At 41.8% G+C, this 17,108-nt stretch overlaps 1 protein-coding gene across 3 annotated transcripts; it reads right to left on the bottom strand.

Annotated features, from left to right (window-relative positions):
- Positions 1 to 1,174: 1,174 nt before the first annotated feature.
- Positions 1,175 to 16,975, bottom strand: il15ra (interleukin 15 receptor subunit alpha). Of its 3 annotated transcripts, none has more exons than XM_070992598.1 (8): positions 16,733 to 16,975; positions 11,816 to 12,016; positions 10,156 to 10,203; positions 10,003 to 10,050; positions 6,209 to 6,328; positions 3,122 to 3,223; positions 2,933 to 3,023; positions 1,175 to 2,707 (listed from the first exon to the last, which is right to left on the bottom strand). In XM_070992598.1, the coding sequence occupies exons 1-8, from the start codon at positions 16,809 to 16,811 to the stop codon at positions 2,626 to 2,628; spliced, it is 771 nt and encodes a 256-aa protein (XP_070848699.1). In that variant the 5' UTR covers positions 16,812 to 16,975; the 3' UTR covers positions 1,175 to 2,625. The 3 variants fall into 3 exon arrangements, with proteins under 3 accessions (XP_070848699.1, XP_070848700.1, XP_070848701.1); XM_070992599.1 differs by having other exon boundaries at positions 6,209 to 6,325; XM_070992600.1 differs by lacking the exon at positions 10,003 to 10,050 and having other exon boundaries at positions 16,733 to 16,973.
- Positions 16,976 to 17,108: the final 133 nt, after the last annotated feature.

The following is a 17,108-nucleotide window of genomic DNA, read 5'->3' as shown; positions in this document are numbered from 1 at the left end:
GTGGGGTCAGCCTACACTGGTGTTGAGCAGCTGTGAGTTTCAGTCTGCAGAAGAGCGACAGGAGCGTAGAACAGGAACTATTTTGTTTGGACTTTTGGCTAAGAAAGTGTTTTGGTGTTACTTCATTGTCAAGTTTACTTTTGGAGTAGGGGAACTCAAAGAACTTGAGTGGGAAATTACCAACATCTGGAAAGGGATGTACTGACTTCACTCTTATGTAATGTGTCAACATGGTTTTGACTTGAAAGCTGATTCTATTAGCAGCAGCCACAGAAGTCCTTCATTTTAAAGAGGTCGAGGATCTTTTAAACAATATGTACAATTATACAAATTGAAAGTGCAAAGCAACAAAAAAAAAAGAAAAGAACAAAGGCTGATTCACACCATCTGAAAAAGCTGCATGACATATTTCATGAGCGATTTCAGTGGAAAATTATTCATCGTGGTCTTTGAAGAGGCTTTTTCCACACTGACCATTATAGAACAAAGAAAATGTTAAGTCCATGTGTAGGCATACAAAAAAAATGGATGAAAAACATAAAAAATATACTATTAAACATGCAGTTGTTCATAAATATCAGGAGTCTCAGGAAAAGAAACATTTCAATCATCGTACAGTGATTAATAAGATGTGCTTTTGGAACACCTCATAGAAATGTTTACTGGTGCCACAAAGTAATATGTTCTGGATACAGTTAGTCGCTAAAAGCCAAGAACTGAAGAGGAAGCTTTCGTGTTCAGCGTAAGACAACAAGCACAATGAACATAAAGTGACTCATTCATATTTCTGGTGAGCGGCGGCAGATGTGCGCTCTGCTCTAACCACAAGCAGGGGCTTTTCTTTACCGAACACCTGCTGAGGCAACTGATAACATTTCCTTTACATCTTGTCTCAGAATTTGGGGATTTTAACAACATGGGGACAGTTGATATTCAAGAGGCAGACAGAACCAGCCAGTGCTGCAACCATTTAGCATGTGCTGTAACCATTTTGGCTACCAAGGTGCTCCAGAACACTTTTTCCCGATAATTAAAAGCAGTTTTTAAGCTTATTCCAGTATTTTTAGACACAGTCTTTTACACCACGGTGGCTAAAACTTAAAACAGCCAATCAGCTGCATACGACAATGGCCATGGTTCATTTCAACCACAGAAATTGCCCCAGTAAAAAAAACACTGACAGCCAGGTGTGTGTGTGTGGACTGCTCTTGATATCTGAGACACATTTGAAAAGACGCATTTCTGTTTTGTTTTTCCAATGTCGTTTCTTTTGCGCTTTTGGCAGCACCAACAAATTCCATCTATCTCCAAAATCGATTTTTTGTAATGTGGGTAAACTCACCCTGCTATACAGGGTTAGACACACATAAACACTGACAAACACTCGGGTCAGTGTCCTAACCGTTAGCTGGTTGTTGTTTTAGCAAATAATCCTCAAAGGTAACATTACAGCAGTTAAACAAACAGCTAAGCAAATATTAAGCTTGTTGGTTCAGTAAGATCATACAAGCTCAGTCGAAAAAGACTGATAATATCCATGAAGACTGGCACTCTGCTACTCACTGAAGAGATACAGACTAGCCACAGTTATGTTTGCTAATTAGCCTATCTTAGCCTACAGCTAACCAAACTAGCCTTTTGCGCTTCAGGTAGGCGCTTAGCTAGCCTGACCTTTCAAAATCATAAATGCTGTGGAAAAGAATGATAAAACAAGTGGCTGCAAAATACATTTTGACCAAAGTTTGTGCTTTGCTGCGTTTATTTTTAGCTGTGCCTCTGACAAATTGTGTACCTGAGTTTGCTGCCAGCACATACAAAACCTCTCCGTCATTTAATTTTCCACTGTCTAATGGCAAAACCCTTTAACTCTCCAATTGCTTAATTTTCCGAACATACAATTAGAGTGCAGAGTATCACCAAGACCATATAATCCTCACAGTTTACAATCAAGACTGTCCCATTAAACAATAAGGGTTTTTATCAAACATTCCCATGACAAGACCAAAATCAACAACTCCTGTCTGTGGCACTCAGCACCAGGTACACTGGTTCAAGATGTAAATCTCGAAAAACTTGTCAGGAACGATTTTGAAAATGGCAGAAGAATTCCCTATAACAGCTGGGTACTGTAGTTTTGACCAAACTATTCAAACTGGAGTAAACTGTAGTTTAGTTGGGAACCATTTTCAGATGCGAACTTGTTCCACTGGTGAGTATTCTTGGCAGTGAAAGGATATATGTGGGATTGATTCAGGCAATACCTGTCAGGAAGTACTAATCCAAAAGGGTTGAAAGGCACCGCCTGTTGTAGCACCAGGTGAATGGTCACAAGGTCTTCAAAATGTCTTTATGTGTAGTTCAAATATTTGGTTTAAGTGTCTTGAGAAAAGGTTCCAAGTTCATATTCTTGGGAATGTGCAAACAACAAATGTCACATCAAGCCAGCCATGATGCTTTCTGGTAACACTGACAGAACGTCAAATGCGTTGTGGCATGGAGGGCGATCACACATTCTCCAGTCCTGCGTGCAGGCAGTAACCTGTCCTTCGCCACATGGAGACAATCCATCGAGCTCCAGTGAAGCTGCTGCTCTCCGCCACAGCAGCAGGTCACCGGGAACAAAGTCTACAACGCTGGTGAAGATGGATCATGATTCATGGGCATCTGCTCTTCTGCTGTGTGCTGTGGGGTGAAGTTTGTTGACCTCCTAAGGCGTAAAGGAAACAGTTATGACATTTTTTACAGAACAGTTAATCTATCTTTGTGATCTCTGATGGATAAACACGTATAGTTCAATTGTTTTACCTAAATTGGAGTTATTTCAGTCTCAGTTTCAGTGAAAGACAATGTAGTTTGACAGAATTGCAGATATACATATAATTATTTTCAAAACCTAAGGAAATCATGTCCCAATGTTTTTATTCTGGCTTACCTTCTATAACATAAGAAGCTGATTCCAATCAAAGCACAGACGATCACCAGTGAAGCGAAGGCGATCATCGCTGTTGTTGTGCTGCTAAGTCCTGTCAATAAGAGAGATACAGTCAACATAAAATGATCCCCCTGTATGCTACTGATTCTCTTCTAGTAGGAGATTTGGTACAATGATGTCAAAGCTTACCGGTATTGAACATGTAAGGATTAATTGTGCTGTTGTTTAAAGGCTCAGTGGTGGTTGAGGTCGATGTTGTCCCATCTGTTGCTTTGGTTTGGCTCACAAAATCTGTTTTTCCAGCAGGGAGAAAAAGGTTGAATAAGATTTTTTTTGTAGGTCAGTCATACATGAACAGCTACAACTAACCCTAACCCTTCTGATATTTTGATCATTTTGTCTGGCATGTATAAAGCCGCTCAGTCAAATTCTTAAAATGACATAATTTTCCTCTTAGAATCGAGAATAAGTAAAATGCATGAATGTTCCTATTAAAAGTACAATAATTATTCAAATTGCTGCAGTGAAATACAAGAATTTTGGTGAGTTTGAAGGATAATAAATAACAGACAGAAATGACAAATTATTTAATTATTATTTTCTTAATCTGCCAGTAAACTTTTTAATGAATCGACTCATCTTTGCAATGATGTACCACATGTATTTGTATTGACTGAAATTCAAATATATTGAAAGGTTAATCAGTTATAATGTCATCCCTAAACCCGATTAAGATTTTTATTAATCATATCCCAAATATCATACAGGTATATTGCTATCATCAACAGAAATGTAGGGGACAATCTTACATATTATATACTAAAGCATACATAATGTTGGACATAATGACTGATGGTTGTGCTTATTCCTACAGTGAAGACAGCGCTCTTCTCATTTGCTCTTTCTTCAGCTGCTGTACTTTTTCCTACTTGTCTCGAGCATACATACATGAACTCCATGACACAATGCCGTCTTCTGCCCGTGTTAGCTCATCATAACTCAACTCGACAAGATTTAAATCTAAATGACACCATAACTTTCCCAAGCCTCACTGAATCCAGAGACAGCTGCTGATAAATCTGGACATACTGTGAGATAAAAAAGATTTCACTGCCACTGATCTGTATGTGTTGCAGTACAGCACACAGAGAAACGCAGTTGCGTTTCGCGTGGTCCAAAACAAAAAGAATGAATGATGCAACATTTGGTCTGTGTGAAGCAAACATTCCATAAGGTGCAAACAAGATGCAAAACAGATACTGAACAAGGTAGAAATGTGTAGTGCAATATGCAGGACAAGAACTGAAACAAGACAAGGCATGAAAGTCTTATGATGGGTGTCAGCCAAAAGAAAAAAGCAAAAAAAGTCTGTGGAGCAAAGGGGGAAAAACTCATCGACAGAGACGATTCAAGAGGCGCTGCTATCACATCTAAGCTGCACATCAGCAGCAACATAAGCATTACACAGTTTAAACCTACTGCATTCCAGGTGTGATGGTCTGTGACATACAGGAGAAAATCCCTCAGCTGATGAAACACCCTCAAAATGTATCATATTATTCTACATATGGCGACCAATGATGTTAGCAGAAAGCAATCCGGAGTGGATTTTATCAGTTTAACTGTCTGCTGCATCTCATTACATATCACCGCTGCTGAAATCAACAACCAGCAGATCTCCCTGGCATCAGTGCGGACAGGAGAGAACATGCCTAGGACTGCCCTGTCCCACTGCACTAAAATACAGCTCCTCTTTCTCCTTCTGGGCATGCACCAACTGCCCTCCACAGTGGCCCCCACCAACACCAAGCAGGCTCTTCCTCTAGATATCATGCTCCTATTCCTGTTTTGATAAGAAGTGGAATGAACAAACACCGCTCCACACATTCTGCAGATTTACCTCTTACTCCACAGCCTGTCCTCCCAAAATAAGAATGAAATGTCAGGTCTTTTGCAGGCAAGCTGTTACGAATCAATGGTTTAATCATCAAGCATAATCTTGATTTTCTGATTAAACTGCATCAACCCCTCGCACCTTCAGTTTGATGAGCAAAGCTAGAGTGCATAGGTTAGGAAAGCCAGCTTCTGTTGTATGTTGCTCCTGTATTCTGAAGCATTTACAGGCCACCTAAACATGGTGCTAACTTCATCGGCTTTGTTGAACTGCTGTCTAATATCTGCACTGACTTCACAAACAAGAACATCTGTCGCTCTTTCTGATCATTCCTGTGTTTTCTTTGAGGTGACTATCTCAGTGCATACATTTATACTTAAGAACTGAGAAATGGAAAGAAGTCCTTCTTCTGCTATGAATTCACCTCATTCTTCAATAATAAAATTCAGAAAATTAGACAAGCTATCAGTTCCTCCATCTGGTATGGGGTCTGTATTGTCCTTGCATCCATCTAATATCATTAGACCTCCATGCTAGTCTGGAAAACTGCCTGGGACTTTCTGGCACAGTGCTAAACTGATTTGAGCCCTATTTGTAGGTCAGGGACCTCTTCGTGTGCACTGGTAATTACACATCTGTGCAGACAAAAATAACGTTGAGTTTCACAAGGCTCCATTCTCGAGTCTCTTTTGTTCAACAGCTACATGCTCCCACTTGTGCAGATTATGGAAAACAACCATACATACAATGACTATGATCCCAAACAAGCACCGAGTGATTGCCTTGAACAAATCAATAACCGAATGAGCCAAAATATCCTCCAGTTAAATGAAAATAAACCTGAAATTATTGCCTTTGGCTCCAAAGGGGAACGATTCAAAGTCAGCGGCCCCCTTCTGACTAGGCCAGAAATCTTCGTGTAGTCATGGACTCCAACCCTTTTTTCTTTACAATGGCTTCCAGCATGTTACAGATTTTAAAACTCTCCTGTTGCTTTGTAAAGCACTGAACGGTTTAGGAGCCGAAACATGAAAACATGAAACAAAAAAAACATAAAGTCTGTCCTAACTTTGTTATTTTAAATCAGGACATGAGACTTTTCTGCTTATCACTGTATTTTACTTAAGTTAAATTTAGGACTATCTATTCACATTTTGCACTGCACTGTAGCTGTTCTGTAATCTTTATTCTGCTGTTCAATCTGTATTATTCCATTATATTATTATATTATCTTATTATTTAATCTCATATTTCACTTTGTTTTAATCATTTTATATTGTTGGAGTTACCAAAAAACCCTTGTCTGATACAAATCAGCTATAAGTAACAGGCTAAGTGGGAAAGTCAGCGTAGCACATGTGACTGTAAGCTCCTGCGTTTACCCTGTGAGTGATCTGACTGGACCTGCAGACCAGGGGAGGTTGGCTCTGTGCTGTCTGTTCCTGCAGACACTGAAGCTGAGATGCTTATACTCTGAGTCATCTGTAGGCTGGTGGAGGCTGCTGTTGATAAGAAAAGAAAATAAAAGAAATAGACTTCTCTTATACAGCTGAGGGAATGACTGCATCACTCCTGCTAATACTACTTGTACCTTTACTACACACTACCTCTGCTGCTTCCTCTACCATCACTGCTATTTGCAAAACTACTGTTGAAGAAAACAAAGTCATACTGTGATTTGAAGAGTCCAGTCTTTACTCATGCAGGTCACAAGTGTGCTACACACACCGTTAAGAATATTCATCAGACATAATATGCCACAAAATTAATAACAAACAATGAAAAAACATGCAAAGATTTGTTAGTTTGTTTAATATTATTACTACAGTTACAACTGCTGTCACTTCCAGGGTACAGTACAGTACTAGTTCTACTCTTACAACAACAAGCAAAGGATAAGTTAAGATAAGACTTTATTGCTCCCCCACCAGGGACATTAAGTCATTACAGCCAGCATGTATTAAAAAAAGGCAAACAAAAGCACAAATGCTGCTATTTCTACAACCATTAAAGCTACCAGAACAACTATTATATTGCTACTACTGGTATTAATACAACTACCTTTACTACTGGTACTACTTCTACTACTCGACTCGGGGAGGAAGTAACAAATGGGTCAGTCTACTTATTCCATTTTCCAATTAGATGTACAAATTAGTCATGCCGGTGACTAGAATGCAACATTTATTAAAATCATTATTTAGACCTATGCTCCACTATGTTCAACCTAGCTGCGAATTCACTAGTTAATTGTTAATCAAAAATACTAATTAAGGCAGCTTTAAAAGCTTTAGAGTTTTGTATTATCAGGCTGCCCAAATTCATTGCTGAATATTCTCCAGTTGCTCCAGAACGCTGCAGCACGTGTTCTGACAAAAACCAGGAAGAGAGATCATATTTCTCCAATACTAGCCACTCTGCACTGGCTCCCTGTAAAGTTTAGAATAGAGTTTAAAATTCTCCTCCTTACTTACAAAGCCATAAATGGCCAGGCACCTTCTTATCTTAAAGAGCTCATAGTACCTTATTGCCCTACTCGAACACTGCGTTCCCAGAATGCAGGTCTACTTATGGTTCCTAAAGTCTCAAAAAGCAGAACAGGAGGCAGAGCATTTAGCTATCAAGCTCCTCTCCTGTGGAACCATCTTCCAGTCTTTGTCCAGGAGGCAGACACTGTCTCTACATTTAAGAGTAGGCTTAAAACTTTCCTTTTTGATAAAGCTTATAGTTAGGGCTGGCTCAGGCTGGTCCTGGACCAGCCCCTAGTTATGCTGCTATAGGATTAGACTGTCGGGGGACCTCCAAAGACACACTGAGCTCCTCTGTCCTTCTGTCCCTCTCCATCTGCACGCTTTCATGTCCTACCACGGCATGTTACTAACTTAACTCCTTCCCTGGAGTCTCTGTGCTTTGTCTTATTGCAGGTTACACAGTGGCTGAATCTGGATTGTGGATTTCAGCTGCGTCTCCTGCCTTGGCCCTGCCTGACATCCACTGCAACTGCTACTGCTGTTATTACATCCACTGTCACTGTTACTGTGACTGCATGTCTGTCTCTCTGTCTCTCTGTCTCTCCCTCTGACTGCATTTCTGTCTGTCTGTCTGTCTGTCTGTCTGTCTGTCTGTCTGTCTGTCTGTCTGTCTGTCTGTCTGTCTGTCTGTCTGTCTGTCTGTCTCACTCTCCCTCTCTTGCTCTTCCTCTCTCACCCAACTGGTCGAGGCAGATGGCCGCCCACCCAGAGTCTGGTTCTGCTCGAGGTTTCTGCCTGTTAAAAGGAAGTTTTTCCTCGCCACTGTTGCCAAGTGCTTGCTCATGGGGGAATTGTTGGTTTCTTTGTAGATAAAAGAGCTTGGTCTGTACCAGCTCTATATGGAAAGTGTCCTGAGACAACTTCTGTTGTGATTTGGCGCTATACAAACAAATTGAATTAAATTGAAATTATAACACAACCACTGCAGAGTCTGGGTTGACTGACAAGGCTAAGGAGAATGGTTCATTTGCTAATAGCTCATTTGTTTGAGCTGTAATTCTAGACCAGTTTCGGTTTTGAACATCTGGCCTTGTGGAATATGAGTGTAACTAATAGCACTAACAATGGCTGAATTCCATTGAAGTTATCTGGGTTCCTGTAACACTTAATGGAAGAGACAGAGTCATCATCAGTGTTATCATTCATGCATGCTCATTTCCTGGTATGACAAGTCAAAGGTACAGGCATGTCACAAACACACATGCATGATTCCACACAGAACAATGAGAACCGCTATCTACTGCATTACATTTTGCATCGTATGTACCTCAGTTTATTATGATATTTATTAGTGCTGTCAATCGATTAAAATATTTAATCGCGATTAATCTCATGAATGTCATAGTTAACTCGCGATTAATCGCAAATTAATTGCACATTTTTATCTATTCTAAATGTCCCTTGACTTATCATTTTAATACTGTTATCAACATGGAAAAGTGGATAGGCTTGCTTTGTGCAAATGTTTTTTATTGAAAACAACAACGTGTAGTGTTATTTTTCACACTGACATTCTCACTTTGAGCAGACATTCACATTTGAATGAATAAAATCTCACACAATTTAACACTGTCAGTAAACAGATGACAAAAAATAAATACTTGGTTACAAAAAAGCCCCTTCAACAACCCTTTCTAAGCGATCAAAACAGGGTGATACAAGATAAAGTTACAAAGTGCACATCATTGTAAACTAGGACTCAGGCTATAGTGCAGTTAAACCATGGCTTAAACTTTCCTTTCTTAAGTTTTCTTTGAGCATACAAGCATCCATATGCCTCTGTCGAAAGCCATCCATTGTCACCTGGTTTTGACAAGGAGGCGGCGGAGAATTCGCATTCGCCGTGAGTTTGGCCATCAAGTGGTATTTCAGACTGGATGTGCTGCGGTGATAATTCAGTTCACACCGACAATACACACAGATAACTTTGGTCTTGTCAGTTGACCCATCGGGCAACTTTGTCAAACTAAACTTTCCATTCAGAATCTTGTTCGCATCCATTTCGGCGTTTCGCACTTGACATCCACACAAACCAGTAGCCTACTCCTTTACAGCTAGCGAGCAGGCAAGACCAAACACGTGCATGGGGCATGCCTATTGTTTTGTTTCCGGTTTACAACCGGATCCTGTAGTTTTTCTTACGTTTCTAGCAGTGGCCACAGCTTTTAAAACTACAAGTTCACTAGGTCACAAAGAGCGTTAATCTCGCAATAAAAAAATGACGCCGTTAAAATTGATTTGCGTTAACACGTTCATAACGCAATATTTTTGACAGCACTAATATTTATATAATACTATGCTGTGAAAACAGTTTATCAGAGCTAAATAACCACTTTGGTCTCTCATTGAAGGCATGCAGCTACCCATCTCCTGAACCTTCTACAACCATTAATGTTGCTGCTACTCCAACTACTACTGCCACAGATAATACCTTTACTACTGCTGCTTCTAATAATTACTACTAACACAACTGCTGCTGCAACTACTGTAATCATTTGCTCATGCTAATCACTGCAACCATACGAACAAAAAGGATCTAGCCAGTTGAATCTAGACAGTAGGGTTTTTTGTTCGTCATTAGTGCTTATTAATTATTAGTTCATTAGTATTTCTCTCTTCAAATTTCATGCAAATATAGAACTCACTGACTGTGGTGGTAACGATGGAGTCGTGGGGAATATCTGTGTGACCCTCTGCAAGATCAGACCAACATTAGTCATGACTGTGAAACCTATACTTCCCTCCGGCTCATCGCTGACACGGTTTCCCACCTCATTCATGCAAACAGATACACTTACTTGTTGCTGTGGTGCTTGGCGGCTGCGTTGTGGTCATCTTTGGGTCAGCTGAAACACAACAAATAGTTTGAAAAATATGTGTTCATCATCTGAAACTATGAACAGTTTACACATTACGCAGTAGGCCAGTCATGACCATTTTACTCTACATAACACCGCTCTTTGTCTAGAACGTCACTCCATTTCTTCACAACCTCCTACAAATCCTTTATAATTTTAGGGAAAAAATTATTTGTTTAGTTTCATACTTTGAGCAAGAAAGCTACGCTGTCGCCAAACAGCAACTTGGAAGAGATTTCCAGAAATGCTTCCGAACCAACTGTGTTTAGAGTGGAATTTTATGGTCTATGAAGAAGATGGCTGTGGAAGAGGTGGGTGGGTCAAAATAGAAACTCCCATTTCTTCTTTTCTGTGTGCTTAATTGCCCGTGGGCGTAAACATGAGCATGAATGGTTGCTTATCTCTGTCAACCTTATCATAAACTGGCGACCTGTTCAGGGTGTATCTCGCCTCTCGCCCAGTGTCGGCTGGGATCAGCTCCATCCCTCCACAACCCTCTGAAGGAAAAACAGTTATAGTTAACGGATGGATGGATGGATGGATGGTTAACGTATGTGTTCTTAAGATACCATTCATTTGTTCTCTCTGTGAGTTGCCATCAGTGTTATTTATAAACTGCTGTAATAGAGCATTGGCTCATTTCAGTCCGCATACAGTATGTACTTCCTTCCTTCCTTCCTTCCTTCCTTCCCCGAGTCATGTACGCCATATAAATAGGGAGCAATCCACTAGAGTCAGGTTACATGTATTAGTGCAAACACAGAAACAAACAAACCACATGTGGGTGGCTTTGCACAGCATATGATGTGCTTTTCCTTGTTGATTATTGTAACTCCTCAAGGGCACATGTGTGGACATAAAATATGCATACAGTTGCTTTTCCCACCCTGCTTTAGGGAGCTGGCTCTCAGGGCTAAAGAGAACCTAGTTAAACCCATGGAGCCAATGACTTCCTTCCTGCTGGTGCTGCCAAGAGTGTGATGCTTCATTTCTCCCAACACTGCATTCTGACTTCACTTTGGTTGGCATTATTGAGCTTGAGGGTCTGGATTCCAACAGGGACTTCCAGTTTGGATTTGATGCTGGATTAAGATGCAATAAGGTGATATTAAACCCTAGACCTATTAGCAAGTTCAAGTCATAGCACCTGGAACTTCCACTATCAGAGGCCAAGCTTACACAGTGGAGCTATGTAGCATTTGGGACCTTGGCTTGAGGTAGCAGTAAAGGCATTTGGCAGTGACTTGCTGGTCTAAGACTGTTTATGAAGAATACAATGGTTTGCTCTACTGCAGCCCTACAGCCATGTTACACTTGTTTTTTCTTTGGAGTAAACACCAATTTTCACAAGTTTGAGTGGAAAATCTGCATTCTCAGTTCATACCGCTGGATGACAGCGCTGCTCTGTTTGCAGTGAGTTCCACCACCTATGGAATCTGTTTTTGACTGGGAAGATAGTCTTGAGCCCGATGAGCCAGTCCCCATACAACTGTATTGGCAACTGGGTGGAGAGGCATTCTGCTTCACTCGAGTTCAGTTTTCTGCTCAATCAGTTTGAATTTTGTGAGCGCTGTAAGGACAAAGAACCAATAATACTCACGTATACACCGGAGCGACGGCTCTTTCCACTTTGCGACATTGCTATTTTGCTTGCATCTGGTGAGATCTGAGGTTCCCGCCTTCCTCACATAACCTCCTATGCACGTGTAGCGAAAAGTGCCATTAATTGGGAAGCAGGTCGTTGGTGGAGGCTCGGTTAGATTCCAAAGAGGAATTTTTGGGCAAGGACAATCGACTCCATCTGAAAGAAAAAACATCATGTGGTCAAAGTTAAAATGCAGATGCAGAGATTCACACAGGGGTGACAAAACAGGATTAATTAAAAAGAACAATCCTTTTCCATTGATGAGTTGTTCATCATTTTGGATGATGAAGATGGCGCCAGTGTTTCAGGCGTGCCGTCAGCCGCTCCGTATGCTGTGTGTATTTTTACTGTTTGTAACACTTGCTGCACTTAAAGTCAACTCTCTGCTGGTGTATGATCGCCAAACGTTGCTAGATTTGAGAACCTTCACTACAGGTCTGGTCAACTTAGATCATAATGGACACCGAACTCTACCTCCATTCCTCTCGGATATACCGGCACACCCTTGCTGCACGTCAGCGCCACTCCCTCGGCGAAAACGCCACCGCAGGCGCGGTAAGCGTGGCGGCCGTTTGGTAAGGCTGAGGGTCGCGCTGATGCGTCCCGATCGTGTCGGATTTGGAGCGGTGCCTCGCCTCTGTATCTCCCGACGTTGGCTGGATCCTGTCGCGGCCTGTTTGGTACCGGTGGCCGGCCTGGATGACCTGTTCCTCCCCCGCGGCCCCTGCCCTCCTCATCCACGCTGGCGTGGAGCCGACCCAGGGAACCTGCAGCTTCTCCGCGGGGAGCGTCTGTCAGTGGCTCGCTCTGACCCACCGGCTCTAGCCAGGTTTGGCCTGGTTAATGCAAGATCGCTTGCTAATAAAACATTCATCCTGAAGGATTTCTTCACATCGCGTGATCTGGACTTCCTTTTTGTCACAGAGACGTGGCTGAGCCTTGGTGAGTCCAGTGTTTTCACAGAACTTTTACCTGCCGACTGTTGCTATTTTAATTCTCCACGGACATCTGGTCGAGGAGGAGGAATTGCAAGTGTCTTTAAAAGCCACTTCAAATGTAAACAAATATCGCTGTCATCGGCTCCCGCCAGCTTTGAATTAAGCCTGTTTGAGCTGGGATGTCCTCACACGGTGCTGTGTGCTGTCCTCTATCGACCTCCAAAATACAACAGGGATTTTATAACTGACTTTTCTGCGTTCCTGGCTGATATCATGCCGAAATATGACAGAGTTTTGATCGCTGGTGACTGCAATATTCATGTGTGCTGCCCGGAAAACCCCCTGGCGAGGGATTTCTTAAATCTCATTGACTCTTTTAATCTCGTACAATCTGTATTGGGCCCTACACATGTACAGGGACACACACTTGATCTTGTTTTGTCATTTGGTTTGCCTGTCTATAATCTGGAAGTCTGTGAAGCGTATTTCTCTGATCATATGCCTGTACTTTTTGAAGCCGCAGTGTGTTTTAACTCTGTTAAACCTCCCGCTGCTGTTCGCAGCTGCCGGGTTATTAACCCTTCCACTGCCGCTCACTTCTCGTCTGCTTTCAGTCAGATCTGCGCCACTACTGATCCTGGACACCTTGACACAGAGGCTCTTTGCTCTCAGTTTTTTCACTCTTGCCAGTCTGCCATCGACTCTGCCGCCCCATTAAAGAGCAGGCAGCGTAAAGTTAAACCTGAGCCGTGGTTGAATGAAACAACCCGCAGTGTCAGACAGGAGTGTCGCAGAGCTGAGCGTAAATGGAAAAAAGATAAACTAGAGGTGTCTTTTCAAATATTGAGGGATTGTTGGCGTCGTTATCAATCCTCTGTGAAAGAGGCAAAAAGGAAATATTTTTCTGACATTATTGTCTCTAACTGTCACAAACCTCGTGTGTTGTTCAAAGTAATCAACTCTACCCTGAATGCATCACAGACTGTGGGAGCTGAGCCCTCTTCCCCTGTGTGTGAAAACTTTCTGCGATTTTTTATTCATAAAGTCTCTTCTACCAGAGCACTTATTTCACCTTCAGCCTCTGACCCCTCAGTGTTTCTCCCCTGTTCTGCTGTCTTTGACTCATTTGAGCCTGTGACCCTGACGTTTGTGCAAGAGATTGTGGGGGGTTTAAAACCATCGGGTTCGCCCAATGATCCTGTTCCTCCTCAACTTTTTAAAGAGGTTTTCCCCACTCTCGGGCCTTACTTACTCAGTATTATTAACAGCAGTCTGTCATCAGGGGTGGTTCCTGTTCAGTTTAAACATGCAGTTGTGCAGCCACTGATTAAAAAACCTGGACTGGATCCCACTGTTATGGCTAACTTTAGGCCCATTTCCAAACTGCCTTTCATATCAAAGATCTTAGAGAAGATTGTCTATTCTCAGCTTTTTGACTTTTTTAATGACCACAACATTCTTGAAATTTTCCAATCTGGTTTTAAAACATTGCACAGCACAGAATCAGCACTCTTAAGGGTTTTTAATGACATCTTTTTAGCTACTGATTCTGGTCACTCAGTTATTCTTGTCCTTTTAGATTTAACTGCTGCTTTCGACACAGTGGACCATGATATCCTAATTGCTCGCCTGGAGCAGTGGGTGGGCATCAGGGGTCAGGCGCTGGCTTGGTTCAGGTCCTACCTATCACACCGGTCATTCTGTGTCGGCCTTGGTGACTCTGTGTCCTCCACTGCTCTTCTCTCTTGCGGGGTTCCACAAGGCTCAGTGTTGGGCCCACTTTTATTTTCTTTATACCTTCTTCCACTTGGGTCCATTCTCAGGAAGCACGGCATTTTATTTCATTGTTATGCGGATGACAGCCAGATTTATGTCCCCCTTAAAAAGACTGACTCTTCTGCACTTAAGCCACTTCTAAATTGTCTGGATGACGTCAAAGCTTGGATGGCTCGAAACTTTTTAAATTTTAATGAGAACAAGACGGAAGTGATTGTCTTTGGTGGCACTTCCGTGACCTCCCCAGTCGACCTGGGTTCCCTGGCGCAGTTCGCCAAACCCACTGTTAATAATCTGGGGGTAAAAGTGGACGCGGAACTAAAGTTCGACAGCCAGATTAAAGCTGTGGTAAAAACCAGCTTCTTCCAGCTAAGACAACTTGCTAAAATTAAACCCTTTCTGCACAGACAGCACTTTGAAACAGTAATACATGCCTTTGTAACCACTCGGCTTGATTACTGCAATGCACTTTACATGGGGGTCAGCGGGTCCTCCATTGCACGTCTGCAACTAGTGCAGAATGCAGCTGCACGTCTCTTAACTGGCACTCGAAAGTCTGAGCACATTACACCGATTTTAGCTTCACTTCACTGGCTACCCGTCCATTTTAGAATTCATTTTAAAATTCTTTTATTTGCTTTTAAAGCCCAAAATGGCCTTGCCCCAGTGTACCTCTCTGAGCTTCTGCACCCTTACGCACCTACTCGATTCCTCAGGTCAGCTGACCAGCTGCTCCTGAGGGTTCCCAAAACAAGGCGGAAGCTCAGAGGGGACCGAGCGTTTGCTACTGCTGCCCCTAAGCTTTGGAATGAACTGCCGTTGCACATCAGGCAGTCCTCTTCCGTGGCCACTTTTAAATCTCTTCTTAAAACGCACCTCTTTTCCTTGGCTTTTAACACCACCTAGACTGTTTATTTTATGTGCACAGGTTTTTTACCCTTTATTTATTACGTTTTCTGTTTCAATGTCTATTTTATTGTTTATTTTATTGTTTGTTTGTTTTTTAATGTACAGCACTTTGGAAACCTTGAGTTTATTTAAACTGTGCTTTATAAATAAAGATGGATTGGATTGGATTGGATTTTACAAGTAAAAGTACAGAAGACTTAACATCAACATATACTTTCAGTACCAAAAGTAATAGCACTCATAATGCAGATTGCTCCATTTCAGAATCAGATATGATATCACCCTAATTATTGATGCATTAATGTGTTCATCACTTACATATTTCAGCTGGTAAAGGTGGAGCCAATTTAGCTACTTTATATAATGCTAGGTGCACAATACATCAGAAGTAAGAAGTTTATTTATATGTTCTAGTAACCTCTTCAGTACCAGGCCTATTTTGTCTGTCCTTTTAATATGAATCTGCAATGTTGTGCTTAGGTACAGTTCTTGAGTAAATGCCTCAGTTTCATTCCACCACAGAGAAACAGTCCCTCCGGAACAGGTTTCACTTGAGTCATGTTGGAATTGTGCGCGTTTTCTCCCGAAAGGCAACTCTACACATAATATAGGGTTTACTGCCCTTTTGATTTATGGCAACTTCATAATCTGTTTTATAGTACATGTTTAGATTAATCAGTAACATGTGGACACAGGTGATCAGAGTAGCTCTCACCTAAAGCTCTGTTTACCAAGATTGAAAAGGAACAATCAGTTTCTGAGTGCTACATGGTAAAAATGCATAGAACTGAACTGAACTGAACTGAACCTGAAACTGAATCTGAAAATTAAGTATCTGCTTATGCACTGTAGATGAAAGATGCCTGGTTTTCCTTGATCTCTTTGACCGCTTACCTGTCTCCCACGGCACAGGAATGGTCTGAATTCTTTCAAATGCCATCGTCTATGCTGTTACCTACATGTTTTGTTCAGACTTTGTGCATTGACTGGATTGTGTTTTGTTAATGTGTTTGTTTTGGTTCGTCATAGTTTGAGATTGCACAAACACTCTCAGACGACAGTGGCTGAGAAAGGGAAAGTTAAAGTAATGATACAAAATATTTTAATTTTTTCCTAATTGTTATTTTGAGTTGCTCTGGTTTGCGCCAAATCATCGCAACATACACCTACAGCAAAAATGAAGATTCTTTAAAAGGACTTCTGAGCATGATTTTATGTGTGAAGTGGGGTCAGTTAAATTTGCACTTACCACCGTTGGAGCAGCGCGCAGCTCCGAGCAGACTGATCATCATAACGCACACAGAGAATAAGGCTGAAACCAGATCCATCTGTCAGCTCTGTGGAGAACTACAACATGATCGCCAAACAAAATACGACCGGTAAGGCCATCCTCACATTGCGACGTCCCGGTGCCACTAATCTTCTGTCACTTTCGACTTTCACTTCAATACGGGTGGACCGTAGTGGATCACGTGGTCTGCAGGCGCGCCCCTGTGGACGCCATGTTTGTAGTTCCGCAGCAAAAAATACTCTCGCAGCATGGCTCACGTTGGGTTACGCCTCATATATTTTCTTTTTCAGTCGAACGTACATTTACAGTGACCATACATGTTATATTATACGGC

Source organism: Chaetodon trifascialis, chromosome 22 (genome assembly GCF_039877785.1).
Source record: "Chaetodon trifascialis isolate fChaTrf1 chromosome 22, fChaTrf1.hap1, whole genome shotgun sequence".
Lineage (NCBI taxonomy): Eukaryota > Metazoa > Chordata > Actinopteri > Chaetodontiformes > Chaetodontidae > Chaetodon > Chaetodon trifascialis.
Note: the sequence above shows the minus strand (reverse complement) of the source record. Positions and strands in the feature narration are given on the sequence as shown.

Excerpts from the sequence above, each read along its gene's own strand:
- il15ra (XM_070992598.1), bottom strand. The coding sequence starts at position 16,811 with ATGGATCTGGTTTCAGCCTTATTCTCTGTGTGCGTTATGATGATCAGT. Across the intron at positions 6,329-10,002 it reads CATCGTTACCACCACAGTCA|CAGCCTCCACCAGCCTACAG; the intron begins GTGAGTTCTATA and ends TCTTATCAACAG. Across the intron at positions 2,708-2,932 it reads AGCTTCTTATGTTATAGAAG|GAGGTCAACAAACTTCACCC; the intron begins GTAAGCCAGAAT and ends TTTACGCCTTAG.